The sequence below is a fragment of the Nothobranchius furzeri genome, chromosome 8 (assembly GCF_043380555.1).
Source record: "Nothobranchius furzeri strain GRZ-AD chromosome 8, NfurGRZ-RIMD1, whole genome shotgun sequence".
NCBI classification, from domain to species: Eukaryota; Metazoa; Chordata; class Actinopteri; order Cyprinodontiformes; family Nothobranchiidae; genus Nothobranchius; species Nothobranchius furzeri.
This window is the reverse complement of record NC_091748.1, coordinates 63352949-63371451: the sequence shown is the minus strand read 5'-3', so window position 1 is coordinate 63371451 and position 18503 is coordinate 63352949. Positions and strand designations below refer to the sequence as shown.

Genomic DNA, 18503 nt, shown 5'->3' with positions numbered 1-18503 from the left:
CAAATGATTTCTTTTCAAACGCCTGTAGGAGTGTTGCGTGACTGGGAAAAGCAAAGTGGCAGCTTGTTTAAAAGAAAGAAAGAAAGACTTCTGAATAAAACCTCCGCCTCAGACTTGGGGATTTTTTTAATACCATACTTGCATATCACCTTTTGTGCTCAATTATAATCTTAGATGTTCATTTAGCTGTCAAAATGACAATAATGAGCTTTATGTAGTAAAATCATTAACTAATTTTGCAGCAACTTTAACTGACAGTAGTGGGGACATGACAGATACTACAAATTTTACATTTATTCAAACTCTTTCCACCAGACGTGAAAGCGGTCGCGTAACGTAATAGCGGCGTTTCACCTACGAGCTCATTCCCAACCGGGAGCGATTCTGACGCGAAACCGGATTGAAAGCCTTCCACACAGCTGATCCCATAAGGTCACAAAATCACGGGAGAATTGCAACCATGTGGGATTTCAGAAGTCCACACTCAATAATAAGCAAGGAGAAAGGCAGCTGCATGTCTCGAAAAAGGCCTGTGTTTGTTTTCTGTTCTGTTTACATCAGCTGTGGGGATTTTAACAGGAAATTACATTTGTTTACCTGCATTTGACTTTTATTTTGAATGCTTCCAGATGTTTTACACTACTTGTGTGTCTGACTTCCTGTCTGGCTCGATCTAAACTGATGTGTTTTGGAAGCGTAGCGCGTAAAAAATAGACTTGAAACGTAATGATAGCATACCTACGTTTTAGACGTGCCCCGTACCTTCTGGGGTGCGTCCAAAACGTTTACACTTGCTGCTGGTTTCGCGCCGCTTTCACGTGCAGTGGAAAGAAAGGGTGAATGTTGCATGTCTCTCACTGGGCTGCAACTGCTGGCGATAAACTGCATATGGCACTGACGAGGGTGTTGCTAACATGTCTTAAAATGTTTACAAGGAATTATTTTTTCAGTTAGTTTGCAAGAGCTGAAGGAATTTTGAACTTGTTTACCAAATTTGCACCTTTTCCCAACAAAATTGTCACAAACCCCAGGAACATTATCTAAACCTCTCAATTTAGCTTAAAAAAGGGCAACAAATGAGACAACTTTGTGAGGGGGCGACAACGGGTCTGCAAATAAAACAAGGGGAAATTCCAAACTGAAAACATAATGAAGAGATTTTGTGACAATATTACAAGTAAATATGCACAGCAGCTGTGTAAATGTTGTTTTGCAATTACATCATATATCCCACTTAAATGTGCAATTTCCACGAATGAAATTAGAATGACATCCTGTGGTCATATCGGGTTACTGCAGCCCATTTTCCAAACAAACCAGTCACGTTCTCACCACCGTTCTGTAAGTCTAATGGCTGTTGCCAGCTATGGGTGAGAAGGAAATCTGTTTAAATGTAACTTTTCTTCCAACACGATTGAGACATTAGACTGTTTTGTGATTATTTCACAGTGAATTCTTACAGATTGTACCTTTAAGCCTGGTTCACATGGCAGGGTCATACCGTGTGTGGTGTGCAGCAAGTACCACACACTAGACATGAACCCCTTTCACTCACAGACATTCCCCACTCAGCATGTTCGTGGTCCCCAAAAATCTGACCAAGACAATCCAACATTCTTGACAGCTCACATTTATGATCGGAGTGGTCTCGATGTCCTTCTAAGCGGCCTAGAACACTTGTAACACACCACACAAGGTAAGATTATCTGATAAGATTATCGGTAGAGCCATAACAATGGTCAGGCGTAATTTTAGGATTTTCGGAAGGGGCGGGTCTTGTCAAAAATTGAATTACAGCATTAGTGCCCAACCTGGTCCTCCAGGGCTCCCATCCTGCATATTTTAAATGTTTCTCTTCTTCTTTAACACACCTGACTTTAATGAGTGGGTGATTAACGGACTTCTGCAGAGCTAGATGAGTTGGTGACTCAACCACTGGATCAGGTGTGATGGTGCAGGGAAACAACTAAAAGATGATGGATAGGGTCTTCTACGAGCAGGGTTGGACACCACTGGACTTGGGCAAGACTTCTCTGAAAATGTGCATTTTTGTTATTTAGCAGCAGCCCAATCAGATACAAGCGGATTCTGTGTGCTTCCATCACATCAGGTTCAAAGACACAACATAGTGCTGTGGCAACAAAACAATCAGAGTTTATCACTTCAGCTGTTGGTAGTGATGTTATGGCTGCTGAAACTATTTTATCTTCTAAAACAATTCCACCTGATGAAACTTTTCTAAACTTCCAACCTAAACATTTATTTTCGGCCTAAGATTCAACATTTTTGGAGCGTTTTCCTACTGGAGTTTTATGCTCCTCTGGTATATACACATTGTGTGGTGCACCAGCCACATGTACACATATAAAATGTTTTTATCTCCACAAGCAAATATGTCTGCGTCTCCATGTTGAATCTCGATCCTCAAGTTTTCTGAGCTATGTAAAAATCCACCTATAGAAAATCAATTGGCTTGCTAAGACTAAGTCCAACTCAGTCTTGACTCAGACCCTCCGCAGCTTCCCAGCACATCACAAACCAGTGTGGCCAGCATGCTGTGTTTATTCTTTGTGTGTGAGTGTGAGCGTTTGCTCAGGGTGATGCCGAGCTGCAGCGGACTAAACATCCCCGGTATTACTGCTGTGCTGTCACCCCTGGCCAGGCGGAGAATAATAGGAGATAATGAACTGTTTCAGAGCCTCACACACTGACGCACAACCACATGCATACATTTACACACACGCCTCAACACCAGCTGTTCATTAACCAAAGTATGCAAACGAAACCGCTGACCTGCACCTCCCCTGACTATCAGCCCCTCCTCCTCCTCCTCCTCCACAAACTGCCTTATCCACTTTGCCTCATCACCCTCTCTCCTCTCCCTCCTGAACTCCTTTCCTTCTACCTCTTTATACCTTATTCTATTTCTTTTCACCATCTTCTATTTACTGTCCTGTTTCTGCTTTTTTCTGCTTCAGCTTAAGGAACTCCCAAGAACAGCTTCTCATAACTCTCTATTTTGTCATTTAAAAAAACTGGTAACTCTGACAGCATAATAATAAAATTGATGCTAGTTCAGCCTCTCATAAGTGTGTCCCACTAGTGCTGCCTATATTTACCACAGGTAGAAACTAAAATGATTGTAAAATATATCCAGACTGTTTCTTTCAGTACCTACAATATTTATGCCAGTATGTCAGAAAATATTGTTAGAATTATTTAGAACTTCATGTGCAGCTGATTTTTTCACACTTTTGCTTTGAGATGTATTTCTATTCCAATGGGATTGTGGGAATTACTGATAAAAATCTGGTTTGGGTTTTCAGTTTTGTTTCCTAACATCATTAACTGATGCTGCATGTATAAACTCAGAACAGAAACCTACATTTAAAACAATGAGTACACAGTAATAGGGGATGCAACAATACCCTTTTTTCCAAACCGATACGACACCGATACTTGGATCTGACTACTCACCGATACCGATTACCGATACTTCTACCACACACACACACACACAAAAGCCATGATTTGGAATACAGATTTTATTTTCTTCTCTGCTTTCAACAGGAAAAGAATGTGAGGTAGATAAAAAGTTAAATATATTAATAGAAATCATCACAAAACTAAAATATTAGGTGAACAGAAATGACAAGTTACAGTGAAGCCATTTTCAAGCAACTGCATTGGTATCGGTTGACTTTTACCGACACAATACTGGAATCGGTATCGGCACAGATACGGTGCATCCCTAGTAATCATGTGTTTGAGCTACTAATGGGTACAAAGTGAAATGAAGTTACTATAACTACGACAAACCAGAACACAGAAATAGGAACTTTGCTCACAGAATTTGTATTTCTGAGTTGTATATACTTAAACAGTAGTAAACAGTAAGTACTTTGTACTTGTCTTAGTAGAAGGTAACTTGCATGTAACTGCATTTTACTTTGTACACATTAGTGGCTCCAACACCTAATTACCTACACTCGTGTGCTTATTATGTTAATTGCAATTGGTTTGATGCTTTTTTCAAGTAAAGTCAACCAATAAGATTTTACAGTGTAAATGTGCAAACCTGAACGGTTGGGTACTTGTGTTGTGGCCTCGGGTATTGAGTCCCATCAACAGAAAACACAGAAAAGACACTTAGCTGCATTTCTTTTTTGTCCACCCACACACACACACACACACACACACACACACACACACACACACACACACACACACACACACACACACACACACACACACACACACACACACACACACACACACACACACACACACACGCGCGTTTTGCTCACACAGCTTGTGTCTCCTGAATGAAACTGGTTTATTGTGGTTATCAGAATGTTGGAGGAAGACTGAAACCGGACGTTTTCAGGATGGGTTTTCACTGACTCACCTGCTGGCCTGTGACCAACAGGATGGAGCCCTCTTTGGCGTACACCACCTGCCGGAAAACGTGGTCGAGGATAAGGAGTTCACTCCAGCAGTTCTGCAGTAGCTTCATCTGGTCATCCACCTGGTTTAGCAAAAAAAAAAAATTATAATAATCATCAGGTCATTTGTTTGTCTTTCCTCTCCTCTCCAGCTGTAACAACAGTTCCTGTTCGTGTGACTGAACGTCACATCCACCGTAACAAACCTGTCATCGCTGCAGTGTGTTTGTCTGTCATTGTTTCTTTTTTATTGCGTCTCTTTAGAAGAGTTCAAGAGAACGGTTTCTAACTGATACATGATGAGTTGGCTCGGGCCAAAGCGACAAGGCTTTTTAAACAGACCAGACCGGTGAAAAGTTTTAATTGTTCATATTTGAAAACAGAAACATCTCTAAGATAAAAATGTGCCTTTAAAAAGAAAATTTAACTATTTTGATAAGTTTCTTTTCCCAAAGTATCAAATTTCTCACATTCATACATCACATACCCTGAATTTAAAAGCTAACCTTGAAGATTTATTATACCCAGATAAATATGCTGATGGAAAACAAAGTTTAAATTCAAAATAAAGACGGTCGAGGCCCTGCGTCTGTCGTAGCAGCTCGCAAATATCACACGATGCTGTTTGTGTAAACCTGCGCACAGGTCAATCACTATTGATCAGATGTGTTTTTGAAACCTTACACAAAGCTCAAAAGTCCCGCTTTCTCATGTGAACCTTTCCACAGTCAGTTAAGCACCCCCCTACATGCCAGATTTAACAAGTTGTATCTGTTTGCTCGATGCCAGGAGTTCTGGAGATGATAATGATTAAGTACCAAGAGTTTTTGTTTTTTCTCTCCAAATTCCAGCCACCAGCTCCCAGAAATGTGCCAGGTGAATGTGTGAAGCAGACACACAGGTGGAACAGCGGGGTTGCAAACCAAAACAACCCCCTCCATTGTAACAGGGTCTCTTCCCATGCCTGGTTGTGTTAATCATTACTCCACAACGCCAGACACAGACAGAAAAAAGCCACATTTAAGAGAGAGGAATGAGGAAACTGTAAGAGAGATTCTTTCTTTCTCGCTCCTCTATTAACAAACACGCTGCTCTTTGGTGCATTTTTGGGAATAACGTGGGCGTGCAGGGCGGTTTGTGGTGGTGTGTGAATGGCTTTCTGCTTTGAGTCTGTGAGAACGCTCTCGCCGCTAATGTCACCATTCACAGGGGGAGGAATGTGGATCAATGTTTCGGTTTTTAACACAGGCAGCATGAAAGGAATGTTTTTTTTTATTGAATATTTTTTGCTGCTGTCTAGAAATGTTATAAGAATCCGTCTGTTGAAATTAAATGACCTTAAGATCGGATTCAATGTCAACAATCGTAGTTCAGCCGACGAGTGTGAAACACCTTTTTTCCTCTTTGGATGTGTCCAAGTCTGATGTCTGTTTTTAGTTGACTGGGACTGTCGTGTCTTCTGATTTAGAGTTGATTTTAAACAAGGTCTATTTATCTTTCAGACAGACAATACAGCAGACAAGACGAGCAGCTGCAGGATTCAAACTCTTTGACTGTTAAGCTGTAAATGTCTGACTATTTCGAGATCCAATTTAGGTCATTTTATAGCTTAATATATCAGAACAGCCTGTGGGAAGCATCTTTTTAGTTAGTTTTTTTATTAGTGCACTTTAGCTGTTGTATGCAACAATTTTTGTGTGAAAGATATAAGGTGTAAGTGCTTTAAAAGCCTGAAACCAGCTGTATTTTCATAAAAAAACAGTATCAATTTATTATATAAATCTCAATACAAGAAATAAAGAAGAGTTCAGTTTTATTTGGCAAAAATTTTCCAATAAATAAACAAAGAAATATGTTTTATAGATTAGTGGATGAAGCATTTGCATTTCCTATCACTGATATATAAATCAGTGGCTTTTATTGATAGTTTAGAACATTTTGTTGTTGTTTCTGTTGGATTTCTTGATAAGTATTAAAATGACATAATATTTCACACTTATCCAACACTTGCTCAAATTTGTTACTTTAAAGTTCAAATAAACATGAACATTTAAAAAATAAAGAGCAAAAGTTTTATAATTCCTCTATTGTCCTCAAAGTCTTTTATCATTTCAGTTAAAGAACAAAAGTCAGGGAATGAAAGAATGAAGCTGCTGTGACCTTTCCCAACATATCCAACTGATTGATGGAGTTTCTTGTCAACCCTCTCTATATCTCTCTCTCTCTGTGTGTGTGTGTGTGTGTGTGTGTGTGTGTGTGTGTGTGTGTGCGCGCGCGTGTGTGTTTCAACTTTGATTTGGTCTTGAGCACAAGACCAAAGCAAAATTCAAATACCTTCATTAACTTCATCAGAGAGCACAAAAGGCGACAAATGCAAGAGTTTTCTATACTCTGAAGCTCATCCACTCCTTTCCATCTAAAAACATTGGAAGCACACATGATGTGTGTGTGTGTGTGCAGATAGATGGGTAAATGTAAAGCACAAGCTCTTCAAAAGACTCCCCTGCATGTCATTGGTGCTGGCAAGTGTCGGGGTCCTCATCAAAGGCCTGTCCTGACTGTGCCTGCCTGGAAGCTCCTCTCTGACAAGAAGCTTGGGTCATCAAAGAATAAAGAACTCAGTGTGGATGAGGACGGGTGACAGCAACCTAGATGAGGGCAGGGGACATGAGCTTTGGAAGAGGGGGACTGGTGACAGACAGACAGACAGGCATGAGGGCAGACCAGGGGTTGGGGTTCAGTTTGCTGACCTTTTAAGTACCAGCGTCGCAAGCTGTTTCCCTGACAAGCTCTTCCTTTGCTCTGTCAAATAACAAACAGTCATGGAGCCTGATCCTACCAGATATGCCGCCCGCTTGCTAAGATAACATGAGCTATCTGACATGAAATTATAATTATTATCCATTTTTCAGCAAAATGAAAGATTTAAGATCATTTTCAGAGATATGATGTTGCAAAATATAGAAAGGCAATTTTCCAGAAACGTATAAAACCAATAAATCTGGTGATCTATAGCCCCTTGCCAAAGATCATGTTGCTCTCACTGCAAACTTGCAATCCAAACAAATATCTATAAGGATGTGTTGTAGGCTGATAGTCAATAGCACTGCGGTGCAGGAGAGTAGACAGTGTCAGGGATCAAGTGTCTGGATATTCCCGGGACATCCTGGAATGTGAGTTGGGCAACATTATTCAATGTTGTTTTCCTCTTGTCCAAAAAGGGTGTTAGCGTTAGCTCAGACTAGCATTAGCGGTAGGTCAGGCTAGCATTAGAAGTAAGTCAGGCTAGCAGTAGGTCAGGTTAGTGTTGTTCTGTGGTTAGCGTTATAGTGACCAGCGTTTATTGCTGACGCTGAAGAAGGTTAGAGTATGAGAATTTAAGGTGGCATGTCTTGATGACGTGTTAAACCAGCTTTTCCCAGAACCAACCATTTCTCAACCACTATTACAACATTAGTGATGTCCCGATACAACTTTTTTCACTTCCGATATGATACCGATTTTGCAGCCTTCGGTATTGACCGATGCCGATATCAATTCGATATGATATCAGCATAAATCATACATACTGTTACCTATTTCAAAGTGTAAAATGTATAAAAGGCTTGCTCAAGTGATGTTACTCAAACAGAAAACAAGAGCCAGCAACAGTAAGCATGAAAACGGACCAATTTTTTATTAACCTTTGGTCAATATTGTTTATTGACCAACTGCTACAAGTTGAATGTCTAAAGTTAAAAGTTTACAAACTGCAAAAATCCTCCTGCAATATTTTGTGATCTTGCTTCAAATGCACAATGAGGTTGGACATAGTAATCTTCCCCGGTTCCGTTCCACCACAGTAAACTTGTGCATAAGTGCTGCACTGAGCCAAACTGTCTTTTTCAGACTTGAACGAAAAATACAACCACATGGCCAACATTGTTCCTTGCTACTTTGCTAGCACACACTGTTCCGATCACGTGGACTTTGCATGCTGGATTTGAGCGCTTCTGGATAGAATTGCTGGAATGGAATTTAGAGCGGAACATACTGCTGATATCAGAGATTTTTGATGCAATCCAATATGATCTGATGCAGTGTTTTTGTGTTAATACCCGACATCAATATCGGAATGAGACATCCCCTCTTTTAAATTGGTGAAAGAACCACCTGCTGATGAAATTATGCCAAAAAAGACAGGGAATGTTTTTGCGTTTAAGATATTTACAGAATGACAAACAGACAAAGTTGACATATTCTGCCTAAAGAGTGGCCATTTGTTTAAACCCCAGTTCTCCACCTGTCCTTGAACAAAACAAAATACAAGCTGCTAAAGCAATGTTCACCCCTCAACCACCCCAACAAACCACTTTAAACTGGCTTCAAGATCAACAATCTGCTTAATATTGTCACCAGAGTCATTTTCATTTGTTAATTTTTCTTTTATGAAAAAGAAAGAAACTCAGAGGAATTCCATGTGGAAACTTTTACGTTCAGCAGCCAGAGATGAAAAATGCATATCCTCCAAGAAACAAATTTAACACCTTTATGATCGTTCAGGCGAGTGGGATCAATGCCTGGATCAATCGCTTAGCCCATAGCTTTTGTTCATAACTGCTGGCTGAGATTAATGGGATTTTCCAGAGAGAGAGGTAAAATAAAAAATATATATAAAAAGGAGGGGAGCCCAGTCCGGGGGGGTCGAAGTGCCAAACGGTGAATGAAAAAAGACTTGAGGAAAATTGAGAAAATACAACATAGTGATTAAGAGCACATATTCCCTTCATACTGGTGCAAATGTCAACTAATTGGAAATAGAGCATTCAGATGAAAAAAGTAATGTTTATTCATAGCCCCCTGCTACGAGTACATCAATTATGATGGCGTGTTGAGTCAAAGCAGGCCAATGCACTAGAATCCCCCCCCCCCCCCCCCCCCCCCCATAGAAGGGATTTTGGTCCGGTGCCACAAGCATTGTTAAGCTCCGTACGGTATGATGGGCTTTAACAAGAATACACAGCTGGATCTGATTTTAATAAGTAGTTCCATTTTTGATGTAGCCTAATGAACAGATTAATGGAATCTCCTTCTGTGGAGCCTTAATGAACGGAGTAAATCATTTTTTTTAAATATATATGCAGGAGGGGGATGAACACACAAACACAGGCTGCGAGTTTATCCGCCTCAAACGACTTGAATATAAACAATAGCTGCGCTTCTATCTTCCCCCTCTCTGCTGGAGGAGAATCAATGGCGTCTCAGAGTACTACAGGTGAGATTTGAAGCTCACATCAATGCCTGTGTGTTTGTGTGTGTGTGTGTGGCTGCCATCCTTTGGTGCGGTCCCTGTCTTGGCATCTGTTCGCCTTGAGCCAAACAGGCAGCGTATTCACCTGGGAACAGGCATTAATTTACCTAGAGCAGGCGCCTGTTGTTGCAAACACTTCATTATGCTGTGCTCAACACGGGTACCGTAGCTCATTTCCAGTTTAGCTAATTAATTTTACCAAGGAGATACAACAATGCACAATCACCACGGCTAACATGTTGATGCTTTTGGTAGTTACATAAACGTGTCACACAAGATTCTTGACTTTGGTAGCACGAGCAACCTAATGTATCTTCCTCAGTACCCATTTTAAACAGAAATAACCACAAGGTGAACAGGATCACCAGGATGTGACCAAACAGAAGATGGAAGTTGTGTTTCTTTCTTTCCTGCTCATCTGAACAAAAGCAGCTCTCACTTAGCGTGGTACACTGCACGCTTGGGCTCCAAGCTTTAAGGCTGATAAGAATGCTGGGAAAAAGAGCAGGTGACAGGTGGCGTTAGCTAGCCAAGCGGAAGAATGATAATAATGGTGATAGCGTATTGAGCAGCCAGCTTTAGTGAAGCCACATTTTGTCAGACTACTGATAAGGTTCGGGAGCAAAGGAGAGCGGATAAACTCGTGTACTCCTCAAACTCTTGTGGCTGTTGCTCATTTGGCTTGAGACTTTTGAAGATGTGCTTTTTAATGTAATCGTAGATAATTGGAAAGAAGGAACTAAATGTTATCCATTATCACATCAATTCAAGGTTTAGATATGAGAAACATCGGAAGAAAGACAGAAGTTGTGTTCTTACTTTAAGAGTTCAGGGACATTTTTGGGAGAGAGAGGAGGTGGCAGGAACAATAATAGGGTTTTTGTCCTCTCAGTCATTGTGTCTTTACACAAAATCAGTCTTTTCAGGTCTGTGTCAAGACGTCAGCGTATCGCAATCATTTCATCAGTGAATGATGTTACTGATCAGCGCTAAAAAGTGACAATAATAAGGAATTCAAAGTACATTGTCATTTCATCCATTCAGGGGACAGGTTTGACAGAAAAAGCTGTGTTCAATGACCAGAAAAAGCAACATTTTTTATGATCTTCGATAGGAAACCATAAAGGATTTTCACCACGTTGTTCTGCTTTGGGACTTTAGAAACATGAATTTTGAAGCAGAGTCAGTGCTGTTTGTTTTCTTTGCTTTCTTCCCACTTCATCGGACTCTTCCAATTTTAAGAATGCCGATTGTTTGCCGACATTTGCTGTCATTTCTTACTGAGTAACAACCAATCAGCATGAGTTATGAACACACAGCGGTTCTACTGGGCCTTTCTGAGTACACACCCTAAAGCAGGCACTCGTTTAGTCCCTGGAAAGGCCCTTTCGGGTTAGCCTGGTAATACAGAGACATGCAGATGTGTTTAAGGTCCAGTAAAATTGACCTGGAAGCTCCGACAGTGGAAATGTGCTTAGAGCTTTTCATGAAAGAGAGGTTTATGTTATCTTTAGTTCGGATTCATCTGAATTTCCCAACCTTTTATGTAAAACAAGCTTCTTTTTATGAGCAAGTAACAAACCCCCTCTCCTCCGTTGTCCTGCTGTAAGCTGGGTTGGGATGTGTCTATATCATTTTCTGGCTGCTGATCAGCATATCATGTCGCTGGCACCTGTTTGTTGGTTGCGTGTATGTTTAATCCACCAGATCAGGTCCTGGGGAATGCCTTTGGATTATCAGAAATCCTAGACTCTTATTATGTCTCTTAGCAGCCATTGAGATGCCACAGGCCGTGTGTGACTCCAGAAAATATCATGCAGAAGAGTGCAGGCCTCTGCCTCTACACAAAAACATGACTGGAATTATAATATTGGAAATATTTAGGAATTATTAATAATATTATACATATACAGAGTGGACCATGTTTTTATATAAAGATCAATATTTATATTATTTCTATAATGCTGTTGGGACACTTTTGGATTTGAATACAAACTAATTGTTATAATTTTAGCATCTTTAGACATCTGTTTATTTTAGCCAAACACACAGAAGTGAAAACGCGTCCTCTTTAGTCCGAGTGTCTGAGAAAAAGGGTAAACCCATTTCCAGATTGCACGAAATTTTAAATAGAATGTTTTTGCCTCACAAATACCTGAAAAACCAAGAGCATTTGTGGTAGTTTATGTCTGAGAGTTCTAACTAAGCCCACACCTGCTCACATCACTTATTCATTTACTGAGTGCATCAAAGCATCGGCTCACTGAAAATATGAGTTGGTACGTTGGAAGAATTTGAAGTTTGCTCTTACTGAATGATTTCTGCACAGAAATTACAGTAAAAAAAATTTGGGGTGAAATTTCTCATCAACACGAAAGGAAACTTTTCAACAGTAATAAGTTCTTTATGTTTCATGTTGGAAGTCAAAGAAGCTTTTCTTAATTGTGATTCTTTGGGCAGCAGTTGTTTACAATCTCTGCAGCTCTGAAGAGCATCAAGTATGGAATTTTGAGTGTGTGTGTGTGTGTGCGTGCGTGCGTGCGTGCGTGCGTGCGTGCGTGTGTGTGTGTGTGTGTGTGTGTGTGTGTGTGTGTGTGTGTGTGTGTGTGCGTGTGTGTGTGCGTGCGTGTGTGTGTGTGTGTGTGTGTGTGTGTGTGTGTGTGTGTGTGTGTGTGTGCGTGTGTGCATGAGCGTCACAGAGTCCTGTGCATCTAGTGTATGTATGCATGTGTGATCAATGTAGCAGAGGATCTGGGATTGATTGGTTCCCACGGTGACCACATTAACAGACTCTACGGGTCGACCTTCGACTCAGAGAACACTCCACATTCGATTGGCCGTGCATGTTCCTTTTTCCTATCTTGGTATAATCTCATCTGTCTACTCGTGTTTTGACTCAGATTTGCAGTGAAATCCAAACATAATCATGCACCTTTTCCTCCTCTCCTCTCCAGAAATCGACTGCTCATTTACTCAAATGATTGTGATTTTTCTCCAAATCTTGTTGCAAACTGAAGTAAACACTTATAATAATTGTTGATGATAAATTAATTATGTAACAAAGATGCTGCTTAGCAGCTGTTAGAGGTAATGGCCAGTGTCACCTAAGGTTTGCTTTATTCGCTCAATATTAGCGCACACGCATGCACACAAACACACACAAACATTATAATAACATCTACGGAAATCCAGGGGAAGTGTGGCACCACATTCATGAGGAAGGAAAAACAAAGTCTCTCTGAGGGCCTGTGTGTTGGTGGGGTGGGGGGGTGGTCTTGTTTTTTTTTCAAGGACGCCGATGATAGCAACGAGCCCTTTTCTCAGTCTGATATCAGTGCAGGGATTTGAGGATAAATCAAGCATACCCAGACTTTGCTATTCTGTTTTTACCTGATGCATAAGCATATGAAAGATAGAAAAATCAATACAGCAGGAGAATAGAGCAGAGAGAGAGGCCAGACTTGAATTTCAATGGGTGTTTTTTTTATGGATTGAGTGTTTATTGTTGTCCTCTACAACACGTTTGGTAGTGAGATGCTGATGAGTGATGAATAAAGGAAACAGCTGGCTCTTATGGAGAGGGGATATGTGCTGGTATGGTCTATAAATAATGAATGGAAGGCACCACTAAGCTGTTTTAATCCTCATCCTAAAATTAAACATCTTATTTTGGAGGCAAAAGCTTTCTGATGGTTAACTGCTTTGTTCTCGGTGGTGTTGATTCAATGGGATATCAGATTTTTAGTCCCACATTTTATTTTTCTCTCTTGATAAACTGAAGTGTTACATCCAATTGTCCAAAATAACTATGCAGTATTATTACCTTTAGCCATTTTGCAACAGTAAAGTCTAACAATACAGCTTGTCTTTCATCACAAGTTGTTTAAATGATGCAAATTGTCACATTTTATATTGATATGTACAGCAAATGGGTATAATTTGTGTTGGGGGGGCATTTCCCTCATATTTTTTTTCATCGGGCAGCTTTGATCCATTCTTGGTTTCTACTTATTTTTACTGAAATGAGGTAGAACGTTATGTAAACGAGGTCTACTGACCACATATCGCAGACATAATGTAAACCTTGGATTCTGGGACCCTCTCAACTCCATCTTTCAAAATCACAGTTTCTTCCTTTGTACAGCATCCTTCTTAACATTTTACTACATCAATGTCAGACATAAATGTTGTTTTATTTATTTAATTTTGTTAATTAATTCATCCAGGTAATAACATTTCTGGTTTATCCTTTGTATTATCAGCCTAATGTGATTTTTTTTTCAGAGTTCCAAAGAGCTGAGACGAGATTAGTTATTTTTCCCGATGATACGTGAATCACTATGAAGGGAAAATTTGATCTCCCATCAAAGAAGTAGGTTGTGAGAAAGAAATGTACATGCAACTACTTAATTTCTTCAGATAGGTAATCCATGAGTGTATGGCCACGAGGCACCAAGTGTTTTTTGAACACTATTGTTTCCATAATAGAAGTAGGTACCCCCCCCCCCCTCTCTCTCACTCTCTCTCTCTCTCTCTCTCTCTCTCTCTCTCTCTCTCTCTCTCTCTCTCTCTCTCACACACACACACACACACACACAAAATCTCAGGGCTTAGAGCTAAGAAGCTATCAACTAATTATCAAAAACACAGAGAGGCCCTAATCAATTATTCACATGAACATTAGGCCACTAATATACATGCAGCCAAAGGGAATGGCATTTCCCAAATGCAAGCCTTCCTCTTTCACTCAAACACACACACACACACACACACACACACACACACACACACACACACACACACACACACACACGCACGCACGCACGCACGCACGCGCGCATTCACACACACACACACACACACACACACACAGATGCAGTTATGTCATCATCTGCATACTTATACAGACACAAATCTCTGGCAACAACTTCCGTACATGCATACGCTCACGTCTGTGCACAAACGTTTTAGCTCCATGAGATTCAGACACAATACAGTAAATGCACGCAGTCTTAATGTTGTGCTGCTTTAATATAAACTGTCTATGAGACTCCTGCCTATTGATCCATTAGCACCCCTTAGCTTCTCGACAGATTCCCTCAAGCGTACGCAAACACACGTCCTGTCCAAAACTGAATCTAGAAGGCAATTGTGAAGCATTAAGCCTGAGTCTCAGTATGGATTGTTGCACTGTGCAGTCGTTATTTGAGCTAATGCTGCTAATAATGATTTTAAGGTGAGAGTGAATGAAGCGCTGGAAGGAGATTAAAAAGAAAGGCCAAATGAGGGCTTTCCTGTCACCTTAAAGGAAGATAATGACTGTCAAAGGTAAACTTAAAGACCAAGGTCAGTCATTTTTAAATGCTTTTACAGTGGTCTCTAGGACAAATGAATGCCCTGTGAGTTGATCTCTTAGGAATAAAAGCTCTGGCGCTCCTGTTTCAGGAACTAGAAATGAGCCTGAGTAAGCAGCAGACAGCAGGATTTGGAGTTTTATTTCCAGATTTTCCAACTTCTCATTTCTGATTGACTAACAGCAACATGACTCCACTGATTCTGTTTGTCTGCAAGTTGCTGTTTTATCTCCACAAATAACACAAGCCTGGAGGAGTTCAGCCCTATTGTTGAGTTGCTAATGCTAACAGTTAGCTTCTACTAGCAGAGACATTCTCTGCAGCCTTCCCAGTTGCAATCCAAATTAGGTAAGTAAATTTTTCAATGGAATGGTTAATTGACTGGCTTTTCTAATCCAAGAATTTCCTCATCTATTTTCTATCGACGGCTAATGTTAACATTAAAGGCCCATTAGTCATCATCACACACTGGTGAAATGACATTTGACTCATCCCCTGGGGGAGCAGTGAGCTGCAGACATGATCCTGCTCAGGAACTATTGGTGGTTTGACCCCCAATCCAACCCCTTAAAGCTGAGTATTAAGAGGGGAGACATTGGGTCTCATTTTTAAGGTCTTTGGTATGACCTGACCGTGGATTTGAACCCAAAATCTCTCAGTCTCAGGGCGGAGACTCAAACCACTAGGCCATTACAGAAAAAAAGGAGTAGACCACTATTTCCGCATTTAGCCTGCATGGTAACCAATGCAGGTTAACATGCACCAATCATATTTACAAAATAAGTAAAAATGGTTTCTCCTCAAACGTGGTCAACATTCAGAGCTGAGTGGAAAAGAGCACAAGAAAGACAGAGACAATGAAAGAGAGAGAGAGAGAGAGAAACAAGCTAGCATGCTAAAGGGTTTGCCCCTATTGCATTATTTAGAATACTTGAGTTACTCCTACAGCATCCCTCACCCATGACGGACGTGCACACAAACACAGACCTATGCAATATAACTTAACTCAGCACACAAGACCAAAGCTGTTTTAAAATGCAGACTGACGCTGAGATGCTTTCTGTCTGAGAGAGTGGAAGACACTTATTCCCATTAGTGTTTGACACACTGGGATGGATGCTTGTCTTCTTTTTTTTTTTTTTTTTGCTTTTGTGTTTGGACCGTGGGTATGAGCGGTGGGTGGGGTGGTGGTGGTGAGTGAGGTGCAGGATCTGAGAGCGAACAGCTGTGAATCCATACCCGAAAGTGGCACAGCTCCAGAGATCACTGGGGTCACAGCCCTTGATGCACAAATTAAACATCTGAATTACCTAATTGAGCATTTCCTGAGCTCCTGTGATATGTAAACCGTCCAACTACAAGGAAGATGAGGCATCAAAACCACAATGCCGCAAAACAGATGGGGCTCTTGCTTTTCCCTGAAGTGCATCTCCAGGCCCCCGTCTGACACAAACTGCCACGAATGCATCTGGGTTAGGAAGTAAAAGTCTCTCTGCATCGCTGCTGCTGCAGGCCGAGCTGGTGCCGCTGCTCCTCCTGCTCCTGATGGAAAGCACAGCGCAACATGTGGCACATAAAGCTCTGGCCTGTGGGAAGGTGAATTAGTGGTTTGCCACCTTAAATGTTTGTCTTTCTTGGTTTTTGTCCAACATATCTGCTACACTTCTTTGCAGTTTAATGGAGTTGTCAACACCTTTCTCAACAAGCCCCCTTTCACCAGATCCAGTTTATTGCTCTCCATTGTTTGAGCTTGGTTGAAAAGCTGCTTTTTATCCCTCCATGAAAGAACGCAGCATTTTAATGGCTGTCATGAGTGCCGTGCCTTTATTCCACATGTATGGAATCGTTTATTTGTGGCTCGTGCCAGGTCTGCATTGACGGCGTTTGAGTGAGAAATGAAGAAATTGATGCACAGACTGAGAGGTGAGAAAAAGCGGCATGATGTGGGAGTAATAAAGTGCCTTGGTTTGATCTTAATGATGAAATAAAGAGTAGGACAATAAAAACTAGTGAAAGAGAAATAGGGAACAGGTGTCTTTGCCCTACTTTGACACAAGAGCCAAAGTCATTTTCACAGTTGGGCTTGGCAAGCCAGCTCGTTGAAATCCCTCACTCGTCATCACAACACCACCACAATGTCTAATGTTACGCTTTTGAGTTACAATCGTCAGTCGTCTGCGTGCTAAAGGTTGTTCACACGCCTTCCCAGATGAATAGAAATCAACTTTTTCAGTGTAAAACCGTCCAGCAAGCAAGCATTCGACCGTGCTCCACCAACGTCTTAGCTATTGTCTCCTGGACCCTGAAACAACCCCCCCCCCCCACCACCACCACCACCACCATCACCCTCACCCAAAAGCTTCCCCACTTCTGTTCCAGAATAGACGAGCCATAAATAAGCATCAAAAATAGACATCGAGGGACAACTGTTGACAGCATGGTGATGAAAGCAGCAGACGCAGGAACAACCAATTGAGACCAAACAGCTCTGGAACACAAGAACCTAAGGACCCTTTACGTGGACGCTCAGTTTGTTGAAATCTGTTATTGAAATTGAGTTGAGATGCTCCAAAGAAAAAAAAACACTTCAGCTTTATGGAAATTACCAAACGACAATGGCTGTTAGGTAATCCCATTGATTTGCCAGGACTGGTTTCATTGAAAAAAAAGCACAATTTTTGTCTTTTGATTACAATAATAATTTAAGACATCACCAAAGGACGTGATAATGTTCGCACAGTTGTTGCTCTTGGATCTGAAACGGAGGTTAAAGGTCAACAAGGCCACAACACTCTTAACCTAACCCATCTGACCTCCAGGATACTTTATAGCCGGCAACAGTTTAAAGACAAACTGTCTGTTGTTCTGTCACAATCTGACATACTTGGCAACACTTTGCTTCTGCTGGCCAAGAAAAAAAAAAATCTCCCAATTAGTCATTTCTTTGCTTCCATTTTGCTCATTGGTGGGGTGAAACTTTCCACAAAAAATGTAGATTTAAATCATCTAATCAGAGGACGAAAGGGGAGGGAGAGCGCTGATGGAGTGTTTTTACGCTGTTAAGTTGATTTTTTTTTAGCATTCCTGCAAACTAAATCAAGTCTTACATATTCGCTTTGTTCGCCCAATTTCTTTGTCTTTCATTCCTGACTGCTGATTCTACTGACTGTTTACCAACTTGTGAACAAAACAACTTTGTCGCTCTGGGGTCCACCGAGGCTAACAGCAAAGCCTAGTCACCTGCATCACCGTCTTAATAAGAGACATGACCTGCCAATAAGAAAAGCTTTTACCCTGATCACGCTCAAACGAGGCTTAAACACGGCCTGCTCTTTCACCCGCCAGATGCCCAAAGTGCTCTCAAACGTGAATCAGGCTGTGTTAACTCGCTGGAAAAAACCCCAGAGGCAATCA

General features: G+C 41.0%; 1 protein-coding gene across 1 annotated transcript in view; it reads right to left on the bottom strand.

Moving 5' to 3' along the window:
• Positions 1 to 18503, bottom strand: part of nr5a2 (nuclear receptor subfamily 5, group A, member 2) — a 70354-nt gene that overhangs the window by 26970 nt on the left and 24881 nt on the right. The window contains exon 5 of the mRNA XM_015970737.3: positions 4409 to 4528. Within this exon, the coding sequence (XP_015826223.1) occupies positions 4409 to 4528 (120 nt within the window). The remainder of the gene's footprint in view (positions 1 to 4408; positions 4529 to 18503) is intronic.